At 40.8% G+C, this 27,969-nt stretch overlaps 1 protein-coding gene across 2 annotated transcripts; it reads left to right on the top strand.

Moving 5' to 3' along the window:
• The first annotated feature begins 242 nt into the window (after window positions 1–242).
• LOC119719476 (GATOR complex protein MIOS-like) lies at window positions 243–27,513 on the top strand. 2 transcript variants are annotated; one of them, XM_038188950.1, is made up of 23 exons: window positions 243–450; window positions 1,490–1,536; window positions 2,277–2,497; window positions 2,925–3,116; window positions 4,325–4,394; window positions 5,100–5,192; window positions 5,867–5,968; window positions 6,792–6,928; window positions 7,878–8,001; window positions 9,660–9,695; window positions 10,978–11,096; window positions 11,412–11,546; window positions 13,656–13,737; window positions 15,358–15,532; window positions 16,414–16,485; window positions 17,714–17,826; window positions 18,414–18,583; window positions 19,652–19,837; window positions 21,676–21,809; window positions 22,732–22,903; window positions 24,240–24,372; window positions 25,802–25,904; window positions 27,404–27,513. In XM_038188950.1, exons 2-23 carry the CDS (start codon window positions 1,524–1,526, stop codon window positions 27,498–27,500), a joined length of 2,679 nt encoding a protein of 892 aa, XP_038044878.1. In that variant the 5' UTR covers window positions 243–450; window positions 1,490–1,523; the 3' UTR covers window positions 27,501–27,513. The 2 variants fall into 2 exon arrangements, with proteins under 2 accessions (XP_038044878.1, XP_038044879.1); XM_038188951.1 differs by having other exon boundaries at window positions 243–465.
• The last annotated feature ends 456 nt before the right edge of the window (window positions 27,514–27,969 follow it).

Genomic DNA, 27,969 nt, shown 5'->3' with positions numbered 1-27,969 from the left:
GAGATTTAAAAGCGTTTGACACTTTTTGGCAGATCCCCAGACACATGCCAGACGAAAAAAAGACAGCATGCTTCGCGCTTAAAAAACAATGTCTGATCCCCTGAATCGGCCAGTAAATTTTTGCTTCGAACGTTCGGAGTTTAATTTGTAAACAAGAGAAGCGCCAGACTAAAGACGTCGACGAGTGCGGCAACATTTTGACCACATTGTGTTTGTGCTACACTCTCTACAGTCCTACATAAAAAGAAATGACGTCACATAATTTATGAACTAGACGGGTGCCTCATACTCGCAGGCTCCTTTGCACGTAAAGGACGTGAAGGAGTCAAGGTACAGAGCGTGATTCTGTCCGCGGATGTTGTGCACAGTCGACAGACACAGCAAATTTGCTGCTTATTTCTTGGGAAAGACTCATTTTTTGTCAATTATATTCTGAGGATAGCTTCACACGTAAGTAATCAACAAGTATGTCAAATTTCTTGTACCTAGCCTAGCGTAAGGGATTAGTAAACAGCCAGATCTCCACTTTTCACGCGCGTTCGTCCAAGACAAGTTGAAGTTCACGGAGTGGATTGAGTCGGGGGAGGAGCGAAAGAGGGCGCTATAACTTTGTACTAATAGTACTTCCCTTCTTTTAACAAAATCTACCAAGCTTGCTTTGGCAAGGGGATGAATCAATCAGTACATAAAACTTAAATTAAATTGGGAAGAAGGAGAAAAGTCAGAGTAGGCCCCTTAAATTGCAGAATGGCCCATTCATTAAACATAAATTGAATGAGAAAGCTTGCCTTTGGAAAAAGTCCCAAGTCCAAAGTAGGCCGGCCGGTCCCAAGGGAGTGGTTATGCAGGTACGGGGATACTAGCTTTGAGTAACTCCAGCTCTAATGCCTATCGCATTAGAGCTGGAGTCACAACACGTTAAAATCACCGGGTCGTAAGAATCCCGAAAATCCCGGACTGTGTATCCATGAATAAACAGACAAGGGGACACACAGCTAAACTAATCACAGTAAAACTTTCCAGGGGGGAGCACTCCTATAAAAATTAGTTCACAAATAAAGAAGGCCAAGACAATCAAAGCAATTTATGGATGTCATATCTGCATATGCATGGGCACCAATTGCTAGTCTGTGACAAAAATGTAGACCTGTTGGCGAGGAAAAAAAGTAAAGGGAAAAAAAAACCTCATCCTCTCCTCCCCCCCCCCCCCAAATTATTAGTAGTGCAAGATCATGATGCAATACTGACAGTGTACATGCCACCCCCCCCCAAAAAAAAAGTCTGTAGAAGTCAATGGTTTGCTAGGAACTGTTTTGCTCCAACATGTCCAAGCTATATACGTTCAATCTCAAGCCCATAGTCAGTCATTCTAGTGCATCATGTGTGCATATCTACAAATTGGTGTGTTTTTTGTAGATAAGGCCCTACTAATTATGTAAACTTTATAAAAATGCTTAACAATTGTACATTTGTTGTCTTTTTTTCCCAGCAATCTGATTGGATCCTTCTGAGTACATTCCACCATGAGCTCTTCAGGTATGTGTACATTGTTGTAAATATTTTCCCCATACAACCACTTGCAAAGTTTCTTGTATCTGTTTAATACATATATTTTGACATATTCCTGTACTTGTACAGATGTGAATTTGGCCATTAAAAAAAATATTGTAGAGATACCTGCACAATTGATAACTTTAATTAGTTTTTAACATTTTGCTTAAATCATTTTCTCTTGTTTCTGTTTGTGACTTCACATGTACAGTCTTCATGAGTTGATTTTGGAAAATAATGAATTGTCTCGATGCCACGCTGGTGGTTGTGTACAAAGGCTACAAGGAGTTTTGACAAATTTTCCAAGTATTTTCTAACAAATTTAGAAATGTTTCTCAGTCCAAAGTCATTTTTTTTTATAGTTGCAATGTTTGACCATTATTTAGGTCATATAGTCATGGTGACAATTAAAAGTGGTGTCAGTCACGATTTTGCATTCTTCCAGAATTTTATCAGAAAAGCCTACTTCCAGATATTCACTTGCAGTAAGTTCTTCCTTAGACTAGATTTCACAGTGCTTGGCAGATCCCTTATGAGAAAAACAGGACAGCAGGCTTCACACATAAAAACTAATATGATTGCTTGAATCGGTCTTTCTAAAGTTTTGTATTAAAAATTTGTAAACAAAAGTACGGATTGACTGGCATTCACCCTGTCATTGCATGCCCACATGTATGTATGTGTGCACAAACAAAGCTGACGTCTTTTGTTACCTTTGCTGACAGCTGTAAAGTGGGAGCTGGAATGGTCGCCATCAGATCCAGGCGTCTTTGTTGCATTTAGCTCAGATCGTTACGATTTGAACCTGTACACAGTAGAATCTCAAGTACCATCATCAGGAACGCAATGGCAACAGATCAGCCAGGACAGCAGTTTATATGCCAGGCTACAAGCCTCCAAGGCAGACCTACATGTCAACTCCAAGGGAGACCTACAACTAATAAGGGTAAGGCTTACATCTAGCCAGCCAGCCGACCCTGTCAAGCTTGGTGGTCGAGGGGGTAATTAAGGCCTGCACAAATAAGTGGGAGGTTGTGGGTCGAGTCCCACCCTAGTAAGCATGTTAAAAAAAATTCTCGCAAGCCCTCCAACGACACTGAGTATACAGTATTTATAAAATGCATTCAGTGAATAGTTATTTTCGAATAAGTTAGTATTCCAGCTTTGACTTGGTCGACGATTAACATAGTCAGTTTGTTTTCTCTATGAGAGTCAATGCTTTTGTCAAATTTTTCAGATTGATAAGTTTTCATCTGAAAGTACTCTATGCGAGGGAATGAGAACTTAGCGCTGTAGTTATGGACATACCCATTTCACCTGCACATATTATGTCATTACAATGGATCTTTTTTTTTTCTTTTCTGTTTCTTTAGTGTTTTGCCTGGTACCCTAAGCATTCCTCAGACGATGTCATCGCTATTGGCCTATCCAGTGGTAAAGTCATCCTTTCTGGCTTTGGTGTGGATTCCAGCGTGACGCAGGCTGGGTTAGTGGGAAAGGAGTTTCCTCTCAAACACACAAAGATGTGCACCAGTCTGGCTTGGAATACAGTGGAGTCCAAATGGGTAGGTGCATGTATGCAAGCAGCTATGGGTATTATTAGTTATCCCATTGGCACGAGTGGAAAAAGGAATATTGTTTAAACGTGTGTTTGGATACTGTCATTTCATTGGTCGAGAGTAGCCACGTGCCTATAAAAACGCATGTACAAAGGCTAATCTCATGTACAATTTGCGTTGCATGCGCGCGTGTAGAAGCTGCAAGTCATATCCCACAGCATAGCAGTCGACAATTGTTAAATGTAGTGCATCTGTGTCCCATATGCCACTCGGCCAAATATGGAATAAAGACCCACTGCATTTTTCGTGTTTCATGAGCTTGAGTAGGCTAACAAATCTATCTTCCTGCAAACTTGATGGACAGTAAAGATGGAACACAAACTTTTCAGCTGTTATCGTATTACATGTGTGTGCAGCAGGAATGGCGTCTGCATCTTTAAAAATAGCGCAATACGCTGCGTGTGATATGGACCGCAGTATGTGGGATAATAACACGTACACTGTTGTAGCCATGGATCGACCAATCAGGATCGAGAATGCATAATTACATAACAGCTGGCCTCTGTGATTTGCGTTCAGGGGTTATTGCTTTGTACTTCATACATGTGCATCCTCACCATCCTCCACAAAGTCCAAAGTGCGTTGAACTGGATAATTAATAATGAAAGTACTCCTGAATAGAGACCAACTTGATACAATTCAGACAAAAGGCAAACAGGGTGTGGTGAAGAAATCAGCAAGTCATTACTTCATAACTGAAATTACTACTCGTAAAAACATGAGTACTCGTAATACTCACCCAGCAGCAGTGTATGTGTATGTGAGGGGGCAGAGCTCTCAAGTGTACTGTTGGAACCATCATGAAAAGTTGTAAGAAAACTTTTTTGGAAACCTACTTGAAATTGTCCATGTCCAAGTATATTAGGCTGTACACTTAATGCGATCACATGTTGAAGAATCAAGCTACCCTTTCGTAACTTCATTTTGAAACTGAATAAATTTCTGCCATTTTCATTTAAAAAGAGTCAGTACATGTAGCACTCTGCATTGTTTGCATACGTGTTTGTGTGAACTACATGTAGTGTCACTAGACTGATGAAACATACTGCATATTGTAATCCGCTGGTGCGTGTAAATAGCATTCTCAAGGCCAATTTCTGTTCATTAATCCTTCAAGATTTTGATTTGGAAACGACGTTCCTCTTAACTTTCAGTTAGCTGCTGGTTTTGACAGATACCGAACGGATTACTGCATTGCAGTCTATGATGTCAATAGCCAAACAAGTGAGTACATTGTTAAAAAAAAGAGAGAAGATGTTTCTTCGTTTTCAATTTTTAGGTGCCTAGGTGCCCTCCATCTGAAGCACAGGTAGAGTGTTGAACATCATCCTTCCATTTGTTCATTATGGCTCAACACTATCTTTCAGAAAATACAGAGCTAATTGTTGCACTGAGTATAGTTAACACTGTTGCTTGTCTGGAATTCTGCAATTCCCTCTTTTCACACTTCCGCCACGGGCATGCAGAGCCTCGATTTGGCAACTGTACACAATAAACATAGCCAGTTCAATGATTCCAGTGGCGGGGTTCAGATCACTGAACGGGCTATTTTTATTGTGTAAAGTTGCCAGATCAAGGCTGTGCATGCCCAATGGCGGAGCGTGAAAAGAGCGAGTGGTACCTGTAATACATTTGTACTGCACGAAACATTGTTTCTTGTAACAATGAGAAGTCAATGTAATAAGACAAGGCAAGCTTAGTAAAACTGGTCTTAGAGTGACAACATTATATTCAATTAATTGAAAGTCTTTTCATGCATGTGGTCTACGTATGGATTCGTTCATTGGCATACGGGGTAATCCTATATGATGGCACTGCCAAGCTCATTAGTAACAGTCAGTCAGTTAGGAAGTGATAGGAAAAGAGGATACTACCTGTAGGCATACTTTGGTTATGAATAGTTTGGCTTCTTACATTCTTACATTACAGATACATCAGAATTGAATGCGACTCCGGAGAAGTCACGTCATGTAAGTTCCCATAATGCTCCACAATCAGGATTTCGTCCTGTTGCTGAAATGGGTAAGTAAACCTGTATTTGCTTCATTGGAGTGAGCACTGTCCTTGTTACCGATTCAGGTTTTTTTCATTTTTTCATTTTTTGTAAATTGTTTTGAGCGAGAAAGTGGTGTTACAGCATTGGGAACCTCAAAATTACTCCATGCATATTTTGCAGCATGGTTTGAACAAACTTTAAATGAATTCAAGGAATGAGGGTCAATATCATGCCAGTATAAAGTGTCACAAATTTCTCCGCAATTTTTTTTTCTATGGTCTTGGGACATGGTTAATGGAAGAAAAATTTTAAGGATGAATGGTAGATGCCACTTTGTGTCCAGTTTCAAGAGTCCTAGTGGGAAGGAAACACAGCGTGCATGCACAGAGTCGTGTTTTACTCTACTCTCGAGGACAAGGCATTGTCTTCCCTTTGTCCCTATAATATAACACTCTCCCATAGACCAAGCACACAAACTCACAATCGAGGATCGTTTCAACAAAAGATGAACTCTGGTTTGAACCAGTTTTTAATCCCGTGGCATCTTCGCATGAGCACCAGGTGTACAGCGGCTATATGCGTTCACATGTCCCACCCAGTGTTCTCCCTCAACTCTCTCTATGAAACTTTTAGAAGGGTACTTGTGCAAAGAGTTGATCGGACAGAATTAAGCCATGTTGTTATGTTGTTGATTCCTTAGTTCAAGCAGAGGTACTGAACTCCATGGCATGGCTTCCTCATCAACAACATGGCATTGTTGCTGGAGTTGCTAACAAGAACCTTCGCATCTTTGATATAAGAGGTAATGTGATCCGCTTGTTTTAAATTAACTGGAGGCAAGTTTACGAATATAACATGGTTTGATTATAAGTAGTTGATAGTTCCCAAGGTTTTGGAAGTTGACAGTTCCAAAGGTTCATTAGAAAAACAAGAACAAAATGCTGGTTGCTTGCAACCACTGAAGTGCGACTGGGTGAATCTGTCTTGCATACAATGTAGAACCGGTAGGTCATAGGGAATGCCTCAGTACCGGCCGTATCATGGGAAAACAATTACTTATATGTACCTACATTTCCGAGTGTACGCACAAGGTCAATAGCTAACTTGTCCCCGGTAACAGATGAAGCAGTTGAAAAAAAGCTGTATTTCATATAATTCAGTGGCATGTGTATCAGGAAAATCATTGCGAATTGCTTGCTATTGGTTAAGTACATGTAGCTCGACTAGATAAAGTCTGGACAATTCCAAAACAATATAACATAGTCATTTCAGCTTCTAAGTCATTTTAAAAATGCCCCGGCAAGGGCAGATCCCCCCCCCCCCTCCCGAATGGCCAATTTTAACAATACACATAATAGAAAAAATCAAATTTTTCAAAAGTTCTCTGTATGTCATCACTTAGTATTTTAAACCTTGATTTAGAGCTTCGGCCCTCTGGGCTTAGCGTTGACTGCAACGCCTCATCCAGCTCCACCCTCCACAGGAAAAAACTTGCACTTCAACGACCCAGCCCCTCCTCCCACCCATCCCCCCCCCCCCCCTTGGAAAATCCTGGATCTGCCACTGCTGACCAGCGAAAGCCGAGTCATTAATATGTTGTCCTGTTTTTCTTGATTGATTTTTAGATACGGCAGGATATAAGATTGCTACAGCTACCAAGTCAGTGTTTGGTGTGACTCCAGACCCTCAGGTGGATTACCGACTGGCATCTTATCATGAAGGACAAGTCAATATATGGGACCAAAGACACTTCGATAAACCAATATCCTTTGAGAATTAGTGGGATCGGCCATTGTTTGAAAATTACTTGAAAAGGCCAATATTTTTTAGCAAATGAGGTCGCTGAAGAGACGCCATTCTCTGGGTGCACAGAAAAATTTGTGAAGCAGTTGAGTAAGTGTACTTAAAATGAAAGATTGAACATTTGTATTTTGTCAGTTTGGTAACCGAAACCTTCTGTGCAAATTCTCATTCAACCTTTCTAATAGGTCCTCACAAATTTTTATTGATCAGTTGCTTTGAAGGTTTTTAAAAAATGGCTAGCTTTGGGGTCAAGATTCATCCAGTCAAACAACCTTTGGCATCCATCCTAAGTCACCCCTAGAGAGGGCTATACCTACTTCTGGGAACAAAATCACCAAATTTTTTTCTTTTTGAATTTTGTGTAAAAATTTGATATTTTTTCCAATCAAAATTGGCCCATCAAAGTCTTTATGGTAATGTTATAATTTTTGCTTTTCATTTTTTTCATGCAATTAAAAAACTGTCAAAAAAGTATCCCACAACAAATTGTGCAGAAAACTTTTTTGTGCCAACAGCTGCCGTATTGAATTTCAAGCATGTATTGCAGTTGTGACCATGCATTTAGTTTAATGCGAATATACGCAATACATAGGTTTGGGCAAAGAAAAGATGTTTTTGACTCTCAAAAAAGTGGATATTTCCATGATTTTGAGTATAAATGACCCAAATTTTAGGATAATTAAAGTTTTTAAATTGTTTACCATGGCAACCATGGACATCGCACAGAATTTCTTTGGTACCATATTGGCAACTGAGAAAAGTTCATGCTGATCTGTCAAATCCCCTAGAGCTATTACAAATAGTTTCATTTGGGCACATTGCCCCCCCCCCCCCCAGTCCTGATAGGGTTAAGATATATGCATTAAACCATTGGTGAGCCTTTTGTTTTCTTAACTGAGCTGAATCAAGTATTAACCATCAATGAATCCCGTCCCATTGTCAAGCTAGCCTGGAGTCCATCCCGCTATGGTCTCCTAGCCTCATTGTCAAGGGATAATTCCATCGTCAAGCTTTACAATGTGCAGCATGTCTGTAAGTTGGTTTGATTGCTTCTTCAACCACAAAAGTCTGATTCATTAGACCCCGCCCATTGCGCTCATTGGCAACAACACCCATGACTCTTCAATGTGACACTACATGTGTGGCATCTGCGTCATGCGCGAATGTGCACGTCAGACATTTGTGCTTAGATATCGGACATTAATCACGGCTGTGATTGGTCAAAACGTGATTGGGCAGGGTTCGTTGGATTGGTCTATTGATTTAAACATTTAATAAGGGAATAAATGTGTGCTTGGGTGGTTTAAACATTCTGTTTGCAACTTGTTGGATTCTGGATGCTGATAATTACCCGAGCCGAAGGCGAGGGTAATTATCAGCATCCAGACTCCAACCAGTCTTAAACATAATATTTAATACTGGCCAAGCACATATTTATTCCCATTCATAATTACCTTTAGGTCAAAAAATCAAAAGTTTTCGGTCCAAAAGTCAAAACAAGTAAAAAATTATCAAATTCGAACGATCTGGTTTTTTGAAACACCCCTCTAGCTTTATTATGGATTGTCCCGCTTGCGAGTAGACGTAAACAATGCGTACTGCACGATGTGGCGCAGAACACAGCGGTGCATTGTGCATTTCGGACTCTAATATTGACTCACTGGTTGTATTGCGCATGCCTATGTGAGGATTGTAACCGTTCAACCAATAAAATGGTAAAAGGCACCGTATTTATGGGACACTGGAAAAGTGTTTAAGACCAACCAGCAGGTTATCAACCATTTAAAACCGGCCACATGACGGGCTCTCAACCAATAGGAGTTGGTAAACTGTCTTGGGTATTTATGAATATTTAAAGGGAATAAATAAGTGCTTGACAAGTTTTAAACAAGTACGTTTTAAAACCGGCTAGGGGCCTGGATGCCAATAATAGCCCGAGCTGAAGGCCAAGCACATATTTATTCCCATTCATAAATACCTTTCGGTCAAAAAGTCAAAACAAGTAAAAAATAATACATTCCCAACGATTTGTTCAACAACTTACCTCATGTTTTTGTGAAAAACCCCTCCAGCTATGGTATGTGCCTCTCGCGAGTAGTACAAAAAATAATCCTTATTTGGAGATTGGCACGCACGAGGTGCATACTGCGCAATGTGGCGTAGAACACGGCGGTGCCGGTGTAGTGTGCATTTAGGACTCTATGAAATATGGACTCATCGGTGGCATTGCGCATGCCTAAGAGACCAGACTTCAGTCCAAAATCATGTGACACCAGAAAAAAAGTGTTTAAAACCAGTTGGTGTTTTATCAACCATTTAAACTACCCACGTGATGGGCTCTCGACCGATAGAAATGGGTAAACTGTCTCACGTATTTGTTAATGCAGCCTATTATGCAGGTTAAACATACCTGAGACTCATACTTTGTTTATATGTACACTTGCTTATTGGAGCTCAGTGGCTCTCGTCCCCAGCTGGCTCCCATAAGAAAGCCAGATATGTAAACAAAGCGTGACGTCGATATCAGGTCTATTATTAGTAGGAATATATCCTTTTTTCCAGCAAAACTGTACCTTTATGTCCTTGAAGTTTATCTTCTATTCTGAGGTCATCTTTTAGAAAAGAACCAAATGCACTCAGAATGTAACACCATTCACATCATTTCTCATCTGTTTACTTGTTCTTCACAGGCAGTGAAGTTGAGTATACTGAACGTCTCCTTCAACGTAAGTACTTCTCCCTGATATCTGAATATAGAGTCAAACAATTACCAGTTATGCATGCCCAGCTTATATTAAAGCCACGGGTAAATTTGCAATTTACCCGGAAAGTTGTACTGACAGAAAACAGTGCTCAAAGTAAATATAGGACTGTTATCAAATATCCGGTGAAATTATTCAGCTTAAAATGGTATTGTTTGGAATAAAACTAACATTGATGTTAGCAACAGAATCCACTTTATACTAGACCCAAAAAGTTATGCATATTTCTTCTCCGTTTTCATATGCAAAACCTTGCTTAAAGTGAGGGTAGGGGCGGTACCAAATAGCTTGTAAAATTATTACGTCTAAAATGGTCTCGGAAGAAAAAAATCACTGAAAGTAATTTCAAAAAGTGTGCCCACAGGCACACTTTTCACACACATTAGCAACGGAATCCAGTTATGAGACCAAAAAAATTGTGCATATGTTTTCTCTGTTTTGTCAAAATGTAAAATATCCACAGTTAGCTACTGAAGATGTCAAGCAATTTTGTTGCTTCAAATAATAAAAAAAAATACACAAAAGCAAATGATCCTACGTACCTTTAAAGAAATGCAATGCAGATCAAAAATCCTCACAATATGTTAGACGATAAGTTTACAGTTTTCACTCTTTGTATGCTAACACATGTTTGATGAGAAACATGCTGGAGTTATTCCTTCAGAGAAGAGTAAGCACATGTTGATCGGCCTATGGACTAATTCTGTGAAAGAAATTGGAAGCTAGAGGTGGAACCATGTTCGTGCACATGACTTGCGCATTCTTAAAGTCAATGCGTGTGCTTTTTGGAACCCTTTAAGCTAATAGGAGCATTGAATGAGAGACACAACCTGTGCATGAGCATGTCCATATTACAGAGATCAGTTGTTCCACCTCAATAAAGGGATGTGTCGGCTAATTAGTCTATTTAGACGTAGTGAAATTAGAATGTCATGTTGAAGCAAGTTTAGGTGAAGACTATTGCCTGTGCACTAATAGCAACTTGCGAATGCCTCCTGTCAAACAGTGGTGACAAAATCACCACAAAACATCTTGACTCTGGCTCCCTGTTGTGCGTTTAGATAGCAGTCAACTTGAGTAGTCCAACCCTCCTGCATTCAAGTGAAGTTAGTCAAACTATGGTGAACCATAGTGCTTGCTCGAATGTACTCCTAGCTGTCGAAAACCACTACTGTGGACCACGTTATGTTGTACTGCATTATGTTTATCTGTAATTTTGTGTGATGTTTAATTTTCCTACCTGTAGCTGGTGGTGCCAGGGAAGTGTTTACTTTCGCTTGGCATCCGACGTGTGAGAATCGCATTCTAACCATCACACATTCTGGAGAATTACGAGATGTTACAATCCATGATCCTATATCCCTGGTGAGTTCACATTCATAATATACATTCACAGTGGTATCATTCAGAAGAAAATAACAATTGAAGGTAGTTTCGCAGGCACACTTTTTTACAAATTTAACAAGTTTTGTCAAATGTTGTGAAGATTGTTTCAAATATTGTGAAGATTTATGTCCCATGTGTATTTGTCATGCACCCTACTTGATTTTGAACAGTTTGTTTGCTTCAAACAAATAAATGCACAGAATATAAGTGCTCCTATGTACAATGTACCTTTGAACATTTGTCATTGAGTAATTGCAAACCATCGTTGTGATTGAATGGTTGGTTATTATACAGACATTATCACCTCAGTCTACCTGCATGTTAGCATCTGGCAGGAACTTGCTACTAGTCACCCCAGCTGACAATCATCAAGTGCAGGATATATCAGCTCAGATGAAACAACGAGCCATTGATGGCTATGGCTTACAGGTATGTCTCTCTAAACCTATGGCTATGGCTTACAGGTACATGTATGTCTGTCTAAACGTATGGCTATGGCTTACAGGTATGTCTCTCTAAACGTATGGCTATGGCTTACATGTATGTCTCTCTAAACCTATGGCTATGGCTTACAGGTATGTCTCTATGGCTATGGCTTACAGGTATGTCTCTCTAAACCTATGGCTATGGCTTACAGGTATGTCTCTCTAAACTTATGGCTATGGCTTACAGGTACATGTATGTCTTTCTAATCGTATGGCTGGGGCTTACAGGTATGTCTCTCTAAGCATTTGGACCCCGTGCATAAGTACCACCTGAACAGTTGAAAAGAGACAGTTGGAGAGACCACTGGGAGTCAACTGTATTGCTGATGGCACCTGACGCTACAGTTTTTTGCACATTCAGATTAAAAAAGTGGTTCCTACTTGGGTTAAAAACAAAAGCTGCATTTTGCATGTAAAAACTATTTTGCATGTAAAAACAATATGCCAAAATGACTACCTAAAATCCATAATTTTAGACAAAACACTGTTTTTTTTTATTACAACAACAAAAAACACTTAACCATATTGCATCTCACTGGCACATCACTCACATCAAAGGTCTTGATGTCCCCTTTAATTTGATACCACATTTGAGGCTATGGTGCTTGTAATTTTGAGGATTTCATAAATTTTCCAATTCAGCCATGTCCACATGATCATGGAATTGCCCAGTATAACATCAATATGATGTTGTTGCTGATAATGGCCCCTGCCTTCAGATCCCCAACTGGTTTTTAAGGTAGAATATATCATTTGCAGCTATCCTGAAAGTAACTGACAAGATTATTGCTTAAGAGCATACTTGGTTTAAAGGTAGTAATGGCACTAAACTCCCTGTGAAGTTATTCTTTCTGGCATGCTGTCATTTTGCCGAAAACAATAATTCATAAATACCTAAGACAGTTTACGCATTCCTATTGGTCGAGAGCTCGTCACGTGCCCGTTCTTAAACGGGTGATAAAGACATGGCTAGCTGATCTTAAACACTTTTCCAGTGTCACATGAAATTTGGACTCCCATGAAATCCGGTGCCTTTTAACGTTTCATTGGTTGAACGTTCACATTCCTCACGTATGCATGCGCAATACTACCAGTGAATCAGTATTTCATGGTCCGAAATTCGCACTACACCAGCCCAGCTGCGTTTTGCGCGACATCGCGCAGTATGCACGATGCGCACGACAATGTCCTTATAAGGTAACAAGTTGTGGAGGGGCAGTCCATATTATAGTCAGAGGGGTGTTTCATAAAACATGAAGTAAAATTGTTGAACAAAATGGTTGGCAAAGTCTAGTTTTTGACTTGTTTTGATTTTTGGACCGAAACGATTTGCTTTTCTTTGACCGAAAAGGTATTTATGAATGGGAATAAATATGTGTTCGGTCGGTATTAAACACTCTGTTTAAGAGCAGTGGGAGTCTGCATGGGTGATAATTACCCATCCAGACTCCCACCGGTCTTAAACAGAGTGTTATAATACCTCCCGAACACACATTTATTCCCTTAATGAAGGTCATTTCCAAAGATGCATCTACAGACGCATTTTCCGTTAGTGGTTTGTTTTTTAATTCAGCAAAGCCATGAATGGGTGTGCACAAGCGTTGACACGACGCACACACGCGCGCTATAATTCGTCAGTTCAGTGCGTGACAACGCATAGCTGCGATTTCGGGCGCAAGTCAAAACATGACTCTTGAGTTTTCTCCGAATATACAGCATTCACTGAGCTAAAACTTCATCAAGTTAGTTGTTAATCACCCTTCTTTAGATTTTGAGCATTTTGGGGGGGCTTCAAATGAAAAAATGCACAAATGACAATTGATATACTCAATTTATAACCGCTCCATTTGCACAGCCAGCTTTGTTCAATTGGTATTTTGACTGGCTTGAGGTTTGTGAGTCTCCTGAAGCTCACACCATCAGCAACATGCAGTGTGGGTTTGAAGAGGCGTAGGTGGTGTTGCCCATATGCTGTTGCACAGTTCTTTTCTTCACAGAGGGTTATCATCATTGCAGTTTACATTCATATTTCTTTCCTCACTTCTCTTGACAGAGTTCGATAGGTCGAAACGGTGATCTGCTTGGAGACTCTGTTGAAGAAGTTCAACTCAAGAAATTGTGGATGTGGCTTGATCATATCCTTTGCATACATTGGTGTATAATGCTTGGATTACTTTCCTTTAGTCCAAGCAAGAAAAACAAAGACTAAGTTGTTTCATGAAATCCCTATTCTACAATATGAGACATATGAGTTTGAGCAAAGAAATTACAGCGGAGTGGAATCTGAACCTGTAACCTCCTGATTTCTGGCAAACTAAAGTAGAAGCCGTTACTGATGCATCAGTAATGGCTTCTATTTCGTGGAACAGCCCGCGCATATGTCACATGCATTTTAGTGGTGTGCATTAGTGAGGGAACCGGGTACCCAGTTGAAGTAAAACACAACACGGGTACCCAGGTACGGTAAAAGAAACCCAACCCCAAAATTCAAATCTCAGAAGTTGCTGTTCAGATTGTTCATAAAGGAACACATGATAACACTACCACATCAGTGCATCAGTGCAGCAAGATATCTGTGTACAGTGCGGGCCAAAGGACTGGCAACTTTAAAATGCACGTTAACGTGAAATCTGTTTTGATTTTCCATGTAGACTGGTTTTCATTTTGAAAATTGCTACAGATGGCATTCAAAACCTTTCTTTTTCATTGTCTGAGAAGTTACTATTAAAGTAATTTGTAAAGTTGGTTACGGGTACCCGATCCCATAATCTGGAACTGGTTCCTAACATAAACGGGTGGGGTACTCGGATGCCTAGTTCTGATGCACACCCCTAATGCGTTGTTCAATTCAGGGCCTGTACACATTTTGTTAATACTATTGGTCAAAAGAGCACCGAGTGCATGCGTACAGCCAGCGCACGGACGTGGCTCAACCTAAGGAATGGCTCTCTAATTGAGGTCATTGAATTATGCAATAGTCTTGAGCAAAGGTAATTGTAGTTTGGGAGGGCCAACTAACAAAAAAAATGGTGACTGAAAGTGTGCTTAAAACAATGGTTGACTGCTGTGATGTGGAACATGTTTTTTTCTTAAATGAGACTTAATGGTTTGCATGGTGGACATGATCAGTGAATGGGAGGTTTGCGCTAACACCATGTGAATGACATCTCTTTGTGAGTTGTGTGGTTCTGAGAAGAACCAGTTGATTTAACTCGACGTTTCGAACAGTATGCTCTGCTGGTCATCAGGAGACAGTATGCTCTGTTCGTCATCAAACCTCCCATTCATTAATTTTTTTTCTTTGTTTTTTTATGCCTTAAGGGTGCATCCACGAGGGAGTTAAAAACTACACCCCACATTACAACAGTCAACAATTGATTTGTTATCTAGTTCCCATAAAGTCAATAAGATTTGTGAATATATCAAACCACTGCAGCGTAAGCTTTTGAATGCTGTGAGTTTTTCCTGCCAGACATGAGATTGACAGGTTGCAGTTCTCTATCTTGAAGCATGCAGGCGGGCCCTACACAGGTACCCTACACACGCACGTGTGATGCAGTGTATACGAGCTACTAGCTCAGTGTATATGAGATCATTCATAGGCGATGTAGTGAATATGAAGTCAACAGTCATTTTATAGACAAGTGGCCGTTGTAGACCAGTGAATTTACAGTATCTAAGACACAATATAACAATGCACTTTACAGATATGCGTTATAATGTATATTCCAATTATTCCTTAACTCTATGATAACGATTAATGTATCTACAAAAAGAAGGCCGCTTGAAGACACAGAAGGGAGCGGCCAGGTACTACGGAGCCAAGATGCTCCTTAAGAGTGAGTCTGGATTGAAGAGCACTGTAGATGCTGTGGATTGGAAAGGGGTAGACTGGTACTCGGAGTCTAATGTCTTCAGAAGTCCAGAAAGGTAATATGTCAGCAAGGGTACTAGACCAATCCATGAAGTCCCGCCTATTGATGTTTTGGCCAATCACAGCCGTGATAAATGTCTGACATGCATGCACAAAATTCTATTAAAATATGTGCACGCGTATATGATGCATGGGGCTGGATCATGCAGTTTGGCATTGGAGATGTGCACGTATTGTTGCCCACATGCCCAGTGGGCAGTGCCTAATGAATAAAAATAAATAAAATAAATTGTAGTGCATATATAGCGCTTTCCATCGTATCAACAATCTCTAAGCGCTTTACAATTATTACCCTGTTCATCGGGCCACAAGACCACGTGGCAGCCGATATCAGCACTCAATCGGTCCTCTGCCCTCACAGGTACCCATTTATACTCCTGGGTGGAGTGAGGCAGTTATAGTTAAGTGTCTTGCCCAAGGGCACAAACACCATGTACCATAGTACATGAGTGAAACACAGTAACCACTGGACCATGGCATACTAATGCATTGGTCTATTCATGTGAAACCTTCAGATACGCTTGACTGAAACAAACATAACACATTACCACATGGAAATGTGAGTAACTACACATTTGAAGACCTTTCGAAGAGTATGTAGCAGATCGACCATGTTAAAGTACATAGGAACATTTGTTTTGTTTTGTTTGAAGCAACAAAATTGCTCAAATCTAAGTAGGGTGCATGACAACTTATCTTTTGTAATTTCAGCTCAGTGAATGCTATATGCTACTATTTTTCTGGTCTCGTAAAACTAGAGCCCCCAGACCCCCCCCCCCTCCCCCCTGAGTAATTGCATGCAGTTTTTGAAAGTAACCAACCTATTGTTTTGACCAAGGAGATGAATTATTATTGAATTCCTATTTGGCTGTCCTAGGTCCGCTGCCCTTCAGTTGTGTGGCTGGGAGTTTGATCAAGATGACGTTACATTCAACGCGTTCATTAACAGGTAATGTAGACTTAGTGCATGTTATAAATTTTCAGTCAGAAATTAATGACCCCTGAAATCTGTCACACTTTATTAGTAATGTTTTCAAATGAGAAAACATGATCAGTATGATCTAAAGTCCAGATAGTACCATTGCTGTGTGGATTTGACGATCACGTATATCCAAGGCACAAAAAAGGGCATCCGCATCACTTAGGTGTCAATAAACAGGGTTCTCAACATTTTTCTCCAAAAATGTTAGACAATATGTGCAGAGATGATTTTAATCGGAATTCCGAATTTTTCAAATTTATTTCCAAAGGTCCTATTTTTCTAACGATCCTTTCCCCCCAAGTTCTGATTTTTAAATGAAATTTCAATAAAGTTGATGAAAGCGGCACCGCGACATCTGTATTGCAAGCACAATTTTATTCTGTTCTACCAGTTATCAGCACACAGATTGTATGGTAGAGGCACATAAGTTAGCTGGATGGGAGTAGTTTACAGCTGGAAATAAGTTAAAGCATTAACCTATGACATGTCTGAAACTGCGTACAGATGTTCTAGGCTGTTGCACGTGGAGTTCGGCTGCAGTAAAATCCAACATGCTGCATTATTTTGGGAGGTTTGAGATTTAGTTGAACAAAATACAATGCTTTAAAAATTATGATGATGATTTGGGGGATGGTGAAGAGAGCATCAAAGAGAAATTTCATTGATGGTTGTTTGAAGAAAAAGACGATAATGTTGATTTTTTTTCCACATACATTAGTGGAGTTGTTTGATTGAATGGTGCACTTGTCTTGGACTTTTTCCTTGACTTTCTCAAGTAAGAAAAGAAGTCAACTTCTTTATTACCTTAACTTAGACTTTTAATTTTATGGGAGCACTGCACATTTTTCAAATTGTAAAATTTCGTTCAGATCTAAATAAAACAGGAGGCGGTGTCTGGAAACTGGGTACAAAGTACATGTGGAAATGCGCATGGCCCAGATTTCAGTCACAGATTTTTGTTTGGCCTATTTTCCGATTGTTTTCCCATAGGCCAGTTTCATCTCTGTATGTGGGTTTCCTTTTGTTTTTTCAGACCTTTAAAATGTAGTAAGTATACAATCTAAAACACTTCATTTTGGAAAGCGTTGTTTACCATCACAGCTTATACAACAAACTTTCTTAGCTATTCAGAATCAAGTGAATAAATGTTGTGCACTGTGAGAGCAGATTACTGGACTTTTCTTGTCTCGTGTAGGTTAATGGAGGATAATGAGTATGAGAGAGCAGCAGCTATCTGTGTGTTTCAGCTGAGAATCAAACAGGCTATTGATGAGCTCAACAAAGTAACTACAGATGCGTCACAAAATAGTAAGAATCATTGTTACCACTGATCTCTATATAAAAACTAGATAGCATATGCCGTACATTTACTTACTTTTTGACCAATTCGCCCTGGTCTTCCAAAAATGGCTGCCGACATGCGAATGTTCTATGTGTAAATACAGCAAGTGCACGCTGTATCAAGATTTGACGCGCATTTTGTTCACATACACGTACTATGATGCTCTATAAAGGACAATGTATTATTTTAGTATATAAGTACAAATATACTACCATTGTGGTAGTACATCTTGCAGACCTTTATGAATAATCTGTACAGCAACTTCAAAGTCACAAATGTTGAGGTTGGGTTTCTTTAGCGGGTACCTGGGTATCCATGTTTTTTAAATCGGGTACCGGATTTCCATACTATCCTTAAATGCACACCCCTAGCTAGCCCTCATGATGTTCTGATCAATAACAGCTGTCATTAATGTCCACAGAACTAGAACATGCAGTGGAATATACTGGAGAGGTGCATATGTTGTTTCTCATTTAGGCAGTGAGGAGAGTTTGAATGGATTGGTGTATTGGGCATAGGAAGCATATGATCTATATTGCTTGGTGTCTTCTAGGTTATTCCAGTCTGAGTGGCATAGCAATGGCGTTAGCTGGCTTCACCCAGCAACGCAACACTCTATGGTGTAAGATGTGTAGTACCCTCAGACAGAAGCTAACGCATCCATACCTACGGGCGATGTTTGGCTTCCTGACCGCTTCTGATGACACATTTGATGTGGTTTTGGTGAGTGTAACGATGCTTAATATCACACATTATAACACCTCACCCTCAGATTCTGTATCTTGATTGGCCGAGAGAGAGTCACAGTACATTCGCTATTTTTGGTATCTTGCTTTACACGTCCAAAAGAACTATATCCATAGCAACCAAAGTACTAATACATAGGCAGTGCTGTGGCCTCGTGGTTAAGGGCATAGGATTTGTGGTCTGCGGGTAATTCTGCAGGTTGTGGGTTCGAGTCCAGCCTGGGGTCATGGTGCATGTGCCCTTGGGCAAGGCACTTTGTCACTCATTGCTTCTCTCCACCCAGGAGTAAATGGGTACCTGTGAGGGCAGAGATGGTTATTGTGGTTGATTTAGCTCCCTTGCACCTAACAGGCAGCATCGAGCTGTATACTCCCCAGGGAGCTGAGAAGGTTTCAGGAGCGTTTGCCCGTTGAAACAGGGAAAATAATAATTGTAAAGCGAGTTCGTTGCAGCGTAAAAGCGCTATATAAATGCCTGCTATTAGTATTATTGTTATAGGGGCGTGTGCGTTGCATGTTGCGCGTATTGTTCCCAAGCGTTTGCGCTACAGAGCTGGGTGCAAACATTTCGTGAAGGGGTAGTTTGGAAAAGTGCTAGTACATTTTCACTTAATTTCGTATTCAAATAGAAGAACATTTTAATTGTATTTAGATTAAAGTTATCAGTTATCGCTTGAAATCAAGCAGAATCTGTGGGAGAGGTGTTATAAAACAAATATTGACTGCTTTATCTTGTGGTGCAGTAAAACTAGCCTCCCTCAGGGATCCATGAAACATTCTATTTTACCTCGGTTTCTCCTGGGGAAAATAGAATGCTCATTGGATCACCCCGGGAGGCTAGTTTTACTGCACAAATCAAAGCAGTCAATATTATTCTTGTGTCAAGGCACTTTGTCACTCATCGCTTCTCTCCACCCATTTATTGACGTGTTTTGCTTACAAAAGAAAGAGTACATTAAAAAAGGTGATAGGTTGGCCTAGTTCTGAGGAAACAATTTGGAGCAAATATAATACCTTTTTCATCAAAATGTCTTTAATTTTGCAGAAAGAGACGGGTTTGAACATAGAGGACCGTGTTGCGTTTGCCTGCTTGTTTCTGAATGATCAGCAGCTACCAATCTTCATAGATGAACTGACGAGTGACGCGATACAGAATGGCAAGCTGGAAGGCATGCTGCTAGTCGGCTTGACCAAGGATTGTGTAGAGCTGTTACAGTCCTATGTTGACAGGGTAAGCAGTGCTGCATTGGAGGATGCACTGTGTCAAGGTCTTGGGCCAGACCTTGTGTTGTTTATGCTCAGCCATGCACAAACTTAGGCTTAGATTATACTTGTAAACCTCCGCACTGCTCCAGGATGTCACTGGCTCTGCCTCAACATACAGTAAACTCCGGCTAAGACGGCAGTCTAGGGACCAGAGAATTTGTGACGACTTACGCGAATGTCGGCTTCTGCTGCAAGTCGTCATTTTGCCGACTTACACAAATACACAAATTGAATCACGGAGTGAAAAAAATAGATTGAATTAATGGCCTATGTGCATCTGTATCTGGATCATGCAAACAAATTCATGGCTAAAATTCAAAAGCTTTGATTTACCCTGGTTTATTTTTACGTCCATGGTTGATTCCAGCAAATATATCCTCAATGTTTATCATCACAAACAGGCTGTGGTATTGATCACAGAAAGTCATGCATGTACATGTACGTATGTACGAAGCAAGGACGGCGCGGCCGGCTAGCGTTAACAGTGGTACGATATACAGATCGCTTGCATACTGTACGTCCATGTACATGTAGTGTACATGTACTGCACATTGTGCACGTACGTACGTGTACAGTCACGAATTAAATGTGTGCATGGTACTGGTACAATAAGGGGACCCCCAAAATGAACAGAGCACATGCGTGCAGTCGAGAGGGGGTACTGGTATTGATGTGCTATCGGGAAAACTCCTTTTTGATCGCACATGTGGCTGTGAAAAAAAGTTACTTGTTTGACGCGTTTTATACTGCCCTTTCTCTGGCATCTGATTTTTCGACAGCTTCGATGATCTTGTCCTTGTTTTTCAAAATGTCAAACAAGGTTCCTCGAGGAATTAAGGCCAAACTTCTGAGCCAGATCCACCTTTTTCATCCCAGGATTGGCTTCACAAAACTTAACGATATCGTACTTTTCTTTGTATGATTTCGTCTCCATTTTCCGTTTATTTGAACTGGTTTTGGATGCCATTTTCTTTTACGGAATGGACATGTACTTCGTGTAAGCGAACGATGCACACAATGTACAGACTGCATGAAAACAGTGTACACGTGCGATTAGTGTGCACGTGCTGGCCGATGCATCAATCACGGGCCGTGCCATTGATAAACAGATGTCAGTTAGCAGTGTATGGGACTTTCACTCGACACTTCTTGCAAACCGCAGAGCACGATGCCGACTTATACAGAGGAATTTGTGTGGTTTTGAGGAAATGGGACTGAAAGTAATACGCCGACATAGGCGAAATGGCGGCTTACAAAGGCCGATTTAGAAATGAAAATGTCAATGGAAATGCATTAGAGACAATCGGGACTTTTGTCAGACGGCTGATTTAAGCGATATGACGGTTTATACGATGTCGGTTTAGCCAGAGTTTATTGTATTGACAGTGAGTGCTGGAGGATTTTGTAGGATTGAGGCAGTGGTCACCCCTCCAAGGACCTAGAGAAATAGCGAAGCATTTTGCAGATTAAGGCTGTCTGCAATATTTACATGGAGGCGTTTCGAGGATTTTGCAGGATTGAGGTTGCATCTTAGCAAAAATGCCTAGGGAGTAAGGGTTAATACTTTAAAAAGTACATAGGATCATTTGCTTTTGGGACTCTTTGTTTTTTTTGCGGCACCAAAATTGTTCAGTATCTTCAGTAGGGTTCATAACAAATAACCCACTGAAGTTTGTCAGACCTTCCGATTCAAAAGCTACCATTGCATATACACGATTCTCATTCAGCCGGTAAGTGTATGTGGTCATTGAATGAGTAATCTTTGTAATCTTCATGGATCTTGTGTCATTCTGGTGTTAACAGACTGCAGACATCCAGACAGCTAGTTGGGTTGCTGTCCATGCTCTCCCTTCCGAGCTGCGTAAAGATCAGCGAGTCACTCACTGGATAGAGAGCTATCGAAGCTTGCTGGATACATGGAGGCTGTGGCATCAAAGGTAAATCCTCAGGGTCTATTACTTCAAAGTACGTAGGATCATGTGCAATTGGAGTGCTGTGGCCTCATGGTTAATGGCACTGGATTCGTGGTCTGCGGGTAAGGCTGCAGGTTGTGGGTTCCAGTCAAGCCTGGGGTTATGGTACATGTGCCCTTGGGCAAGGCACTTTGTCACTCATCGCTTCTCTCCACCCAGGAGTAAGTGGGTACCTGTGAGGCCAGAGATGATTAGTGTGATTAAATTAGCGTGTGATTACTAACAGGCTACATACGAGCTGTATACTCCCTAAGGAGCTGAGATGGCATTTGGAATGTTCAATTGGCCCAATGACCAGGGGTAATAATAATATAAAGCGCTTTGTTAACATCTTTGTTAAAAGCGCAATATAAGAACTTGTGATTATTATTTATTATTATTACCTGGAAACGTACCTACCGATTTACTGACAAAACCTTGCCCAAACTGAAGATAGCACTGGTACCACATACCCTGTGAAATTGTTCTTCCTGATATGGTATCAATCGGTAAAAAACAATCATTGAAGATGCTTTTAAAAAGTGTGCCCTGCTGGCACACTTTTTTAACATATGACGATAATACCATGATGGTGGTTCATAGTTGGTTAAATCTGTAAACGGGCTCAAGTCTACGCTATAGTAAGCAGAGTGTCAATGCTTGCCGAGTTGGTGACAAGTATCGTCGGAATCATTACCGGCTGAATGAGAATCATGTCCCAATTGCTGATATAGGGATTGTATCATGAGAGAAGGCGCTCATCAGAATATGAAATAGAAACTATTCGAGACCAGAAAAAAATACTTGTGCAAAGATTTGGTCTGATTTCTCAAAATGTGTAGTATCCACTGTCAATGTAGTATGCTAGATGTAGTTGAATGCAGTACTTCTTATTGTTTCTATGCAGAGCACGTTTTGATGTGTACTACCACCAAGGCAATGTGAAGGTGCCTTCCCCACAGCAAGTCTTTGTCAATTGTCACTTCTGTCAGAGTGCTATATCTCCTACGGTCCTAGCTCAGAGGTCCTTGCAAACAATACTGCCTCATTTACGGGGCCCTATGCACCAGCGAGTCAAGGTAATCCTAGTTTTGATCCATTCAGAACAGCTTGACAAATAACATTCGGGATAGTTTTTTTTAATTTCGTGCTTGCTTTTAAACACTTAACATTCATGCCATAGGAATGTATTCATCTAAATATCTGGTTTTTGGCTGGTTTTCAAGGGCCAGCCTAGTGTCCACTGACTCACAGACTGCCTGGCTGACTGACTGAGTGTCTCCCCGACTGTCACATGGGGAGTGAGCTCATCAGTCAGGCAGTCAGTGAAATGGGCGAGATGTGTCAACATTTTTGCCTGATTTCTGCATTTGCTGGTCAGGAATTTTCTTGATTTACTAAGGGAATAAATGTGTGCTCGAGAGGTTTTTATCACTTTGTTTAATACCGCTTAGAGTCTGGGTGCTGATAATTACCCTCGCCTCCGGCTCGTGTAATTATCAGCACCCAGACTCTCAGTGGTCTTAAACAGAGTGATAAATACCGACCGAGCACATATTTATTCCCATTCATAAATACCTTATCCGTAAAAAAATATCAAATAATTCGTTCAAAAAATCCCGATTTTGTTCAACAAGTTCCCTTCATGCTTTTTGAAACATCCCTCTAGCAAAATAATGGAGTGTTCAGATGGCGAGTAAGATGTAAACAACCCTTTTATGGAGATTGACGCGCGCGTAGCATGTTCTGCGCGATGTCGCGCAGAACGCACCTGGGGCGTTGCGTTTTGAATTTAGAACTATAAAATTCTGACTCGCATGTAGTGTTGCGCATGCCTACGTGAGGATTGTGAACGTTCAACCAATGAAACGGTAAGAGGCACTGGATTTTTAGGAGTCCACATTTTATTGTGACACTGGAAAAGTGTTTAAGACCAGCTAGCCATGTCTTTATCATCCGTTAAAGACCGGCCACATGACGGGCTCTCGACCAATAGGAATAGCTAAACTGTCTGAGGTATTTATGAATGAAATATAAAATTCCTGAGGTTTTACCACAAAGCTGTTTTAACCTAAAAAAATGTTATAAAGAACAAAAGAAATGGGTCTATTAAGGGGTGCAACATTAATGCTTTGGGGCCCTTGGTGTCCCTTAAAACCCCTGCTGATTATTTCGTGGAGTTTTCATCCCCCCCCCCCCACCCCTTCCAACCAATCTTACCCCTAGAGTCTGCAGTGTTGGTAAGTCAGCCAGATGTCGGTTAGTATCGGTCAGGTACAAAGAAGCCCTCAGAGACCAGCACAAAATTAGTTTTAGCGATATCACTTCATTCTAATGCTGTCCCATGCAAGGCAGATTTACCATATTTTACCTGTTAACTAAACTAGTTTGGAATATTTGTTGTTTGACCTGCAGGCAACGACATGCTACAAGTGTAGAAAGCCGCTGCCCCGTTGCGCTCTGTGCTTAATGAATATGGGTACATTGGCTGGCTTGAAGTCCATTCAGCCGCAAGACAAGCATTCCACAAAGACAGATCAGAAAGCAGGTAAGACTGTGTCTGCTGCCTAGCACATGTACAGTTATATAGGATAATTACCAGATAATCTATCCAAGTTCAAGCGCAACGTCAATACTTATCTTTCTACTTGAAGGTAATTTTCCATTTTTCTAGATTTTATTTTCTATCCCTTCTTTGTGTAGCCCTCACATTGAGTAGCCTTTAAATAGGGCCTTGTGATGGGCGACTCTAATAAAAAATGCTTATAATAATAATTTACAGAATGCAAAAAATAGTACATGTACCTTAAGGGCCTGTCACATTATATGCGCCCTCATAGGAGACCTTACGGTGACCAATTTTTTTTCATAAATTTAACAATCGCAGCGAGGACACAAGAAAATGACAATTTTCTGTCTCAAAGAAGCTCATGCTACGCTCATACTGTGCTCTTCTCGCGCTTACGATGCGCTCAACTCGCTCTCTATGCGCCCCTGTCAAGCTCAATTACTCGATTTAGTCGCTGCCGCTGCGCTGTCACCACGCCTGCACTACGCTCTGCTCGCTGTTGATACGTCCTAGTAGCTCGCGTCGCTCTCTCTGTTCGACCAAAATACGCTCATGTGACGTCACTTGCGCTGTATAACGGTCACTTGCGCTGTATACCACGACAAAACGGTCAATACATAGTCCAGTTTCAAAAATTATTCAACAAGTTCATCGCAGTCGAGTTACTTTCTTATGGGGGGAGACTACATCGACTGCCTTGCGCCTAAGCTGCCTCAATGCCATTTCAATGTCGCACGATTCATGCTCGCACAGCGCCCGAGTTGTGTCATTAGGGCGCCCTGGCTAGAGCGCAGAGGTGTTGCGATTGTTTTGAGCATGTTCAAAGACCTTTGCGCTCATCGAAGACCATTAAGACCTTCTGGCGCCCATCTGGCGACCTATGTAGTTGTCGCTGAGATGTAGTAGTTGTTGTTGCGCCCCAGCTATTTTTCAAGGACGCAGTGAGAGCGCATATAAGATCGCAGACAGTGTGACAGGGCCTTTAGGGGGACATTCCCATAGGGTTGTGCACACATTTTTCCAACTTTGATGACCCTCAACCCCAAGTTTCCCTTATCCTACCCCCACAAATGTTTGTGTTTTGACCACAAGCAATGGATCTAGCCTATTTGCGACAGTACAACTTTGCCATCAAGTAGGAGTTGTGACATTAGGGAGACATTGCAATGTCTTCTTAATGTCCAGTATCTCCCTAAAGGTATAACTTATGACCAAAAAAAGTCCCCCCTTAAGCCTGTCAGCACAGACTTGAGAAATACCTTGTTTGGTCAAAAACGTGAAAAGGTGACAAGGCTTATTTTCCCATGCATTTATTATATTTTGAAATACTTCTTTCAGTGTTTTCATCTAGCCTGTGAACTCAATATATTATTGAATAGTTGTCTGTGTACTTTTGTGTTTGACTAAGATGCTGTTACTCAGAGTAAACAGACGGAGTTCAGCCAGTGGTTTACATGGTGTCAATCCTGTCGACATGGAGGCCATGCTTGTCATCTAATGGAATGGTTCAAGTAAGTAGCAGCGATTCAACAATTGACTGATCAATTAGGCCCTGCCCTCTGAGCATGTGGGCAACAGCATGTGTGCGTTTCTAATGCTACACTGCATGGTTCAGCCGCAGGCTACATGTTAATGTGCACAAACAATGTCAGACTTTGGTGCATGTATGTTAATCACGCTTGTGATTGTTCCAAACACCATGGGGCGTGGCTTAATGGATCAGTCTAATTCAATTACCATGTTTTCAGTGAGTTTCATCTCAGATGCCTACTCACATTTGTCAATTCACAAAAAGAAATTCAGAGATTTAATTTATTGACACTTGTTCATATTTTTTTTCTCTTATTAATTTTTTTAAGATGTTCAGTCCGAGCTCTTGAACAAATTCAGTTTGCTTTCTTCTTGCAAATTTTCAGTTTGTGCACATACGGTATGTTATATTTTAACAATGAGTTCCTTTTTTTTCTATTTTGGGTATCCACAGCCCTCTGAAAAAAAGGCTGTTATTTTGGGTTGCTTCAAAGAATACATAAATAAAGTGTTTAAAAAGTGTCCTTAAATGCTGGTTCACACTTCACACAAATTTAATTCAAAGCGAATTTGTTTGGGTAACTGTGAACATCACAATGAAATTCCAATTGTTTACGTCTTGAAATTGGCTTGGCTTCATACTTGGCTTCTAAAGTCCGGTTCATACTTCATGCTTTCACGTGAAGTGTAAACCAGACTTTAGACTCATATAGTGGTATCCAGTCACATTTTAGTTTATCAGCATTAAGATTTGACACTCATCATTGCTTGCATTTACCTTTAAATCACAATTCATAAATACCTTAGACAGTTTACGCATTCCTATTGGTCGGGAGCCCGTCACATGGCCGGTCTTAAACGGATGATAAAGACATGGCTAGCTGGTCTTAAACACTTTTCCAGTGTCACAATAAAATGTGGACTCCTAAAAATCCAGTGCCTCTTACCGTTTCATTGGTTGAACGTTCACAATCCTCACGTAGGCATGCGCAACACTACCAGTGAGTCAGAATTTTATAGTTCTAGATTCAAAACGCAACGCCCCAGGTGCGTTCTGCGCGACATCGCGCAGAACGTGCCACGCGCGCGTCAATCTCCATAAAAGGGTTGTTTACATCTTACTCGCCAGCTGAACACTCCATTATTTTGCTAGAGGGATGTTTCAAAAAGCTGGAGTGAACTTGTTGAACAAAATCGGGATTTTTTGAAGGAATTAATTGAATTTTTTTTACCGAAAAGGTATTTATGAATGGGAATAAATATGTGCTCGGTCGGTATTAATCACTCTGTTTAAGACTGCTTAGAGTCTGGGTGCTGATAATTACCCTCGCCTCCGGCTCGGGTAATTATCAGCACCCAGACTCTAAGCAGTCTTAAACAGAGTGATTAAAACCTCTCGAGCACACATTTATTCCCTTATTGAAATGCTAGCTTTTACTTATAACCAAATGAAATTTTTAATTTGTTGTTTGATGTCTAGGGAGCACACAGAGTGTCCAGTGACAGGCTGTGTATGCCGATGCATGTTGATGGATTCAGTGGGTACAGTCTTCTCAGCTGCTGACAGTAATACATGAAGCAAGACTAGCAGTACACTCCAGCTGATGGGCTCAGTGCATGGACAATAGGTGGCGCTGTGCAACACCTTTCAAGATCTCCAGTGGGACACACCGCATGCCTGTACTTGTTCTTATGTGTATGGCATGAAAAATGCACAACTTATTTTACCCTGAATTTGCACAAATCTACCTTCGCTTGCAAGCGTAACTCCCAGTGGTCTCCCCCAACTTTCTCTATGGGAGCCGTTGAGGGGTACTAGTACACGGAGTTCATTCTCTCCATCATTCATACTGTATTTGGGAAACGTTGATTGTACTACAAGACCCGACAATTCTCTCAATAAATCTTGTGTAAAAGACATTATGTATAAAAGAAATCTGCACGGAATTGTCATGATAGTGTATTTGTTAAAAATTGTGTTGCTACACCTCATGCATATTTGTGAGCCAAATGCGCTGCTTTTATTGGTCAATGTGCCAATGCATC

Source organism: Patiria miniata, unplaced genomic scaffold, assembly GCF_015706575.1.
Source record: "Patiria miniata isolate m_02_andy unplaced genomic scaffold, ASM1570657v1 HiC_scaffold_8, whole genome shotgun sequence".
NCBI lineage: Eukaryota > Metazoa > Echinodermata > Asteroidea > Valvatida > Asterinidae > Patiria > Patiria miniata.
The sequence above is the reverse complement of the archived record's forward strand: the minus strand, read 5'-3'. Positions and strand labels throughout refer to the sequence as shown.

Bases quoted from the DNA above. Each gene is read 5' to 3' on its own strand.
- LOC119719476 (XM_038188950.1), top strand. The intron at 5,969-6,791 runs GTAATGTGATCC...ATTGATTTTTAG, and splicing joins TCGCATCTTTGATATAAGAG to ATACGGCAGGATATAAGATT. The intron at 15,533-16,413 runs GTAATATGTCAG...TGGCTGTCCTAG, and splicing joins GTCTTCAGAAGTCCAGAAAG to GTCCGCTGCCCTTCAGTTGT.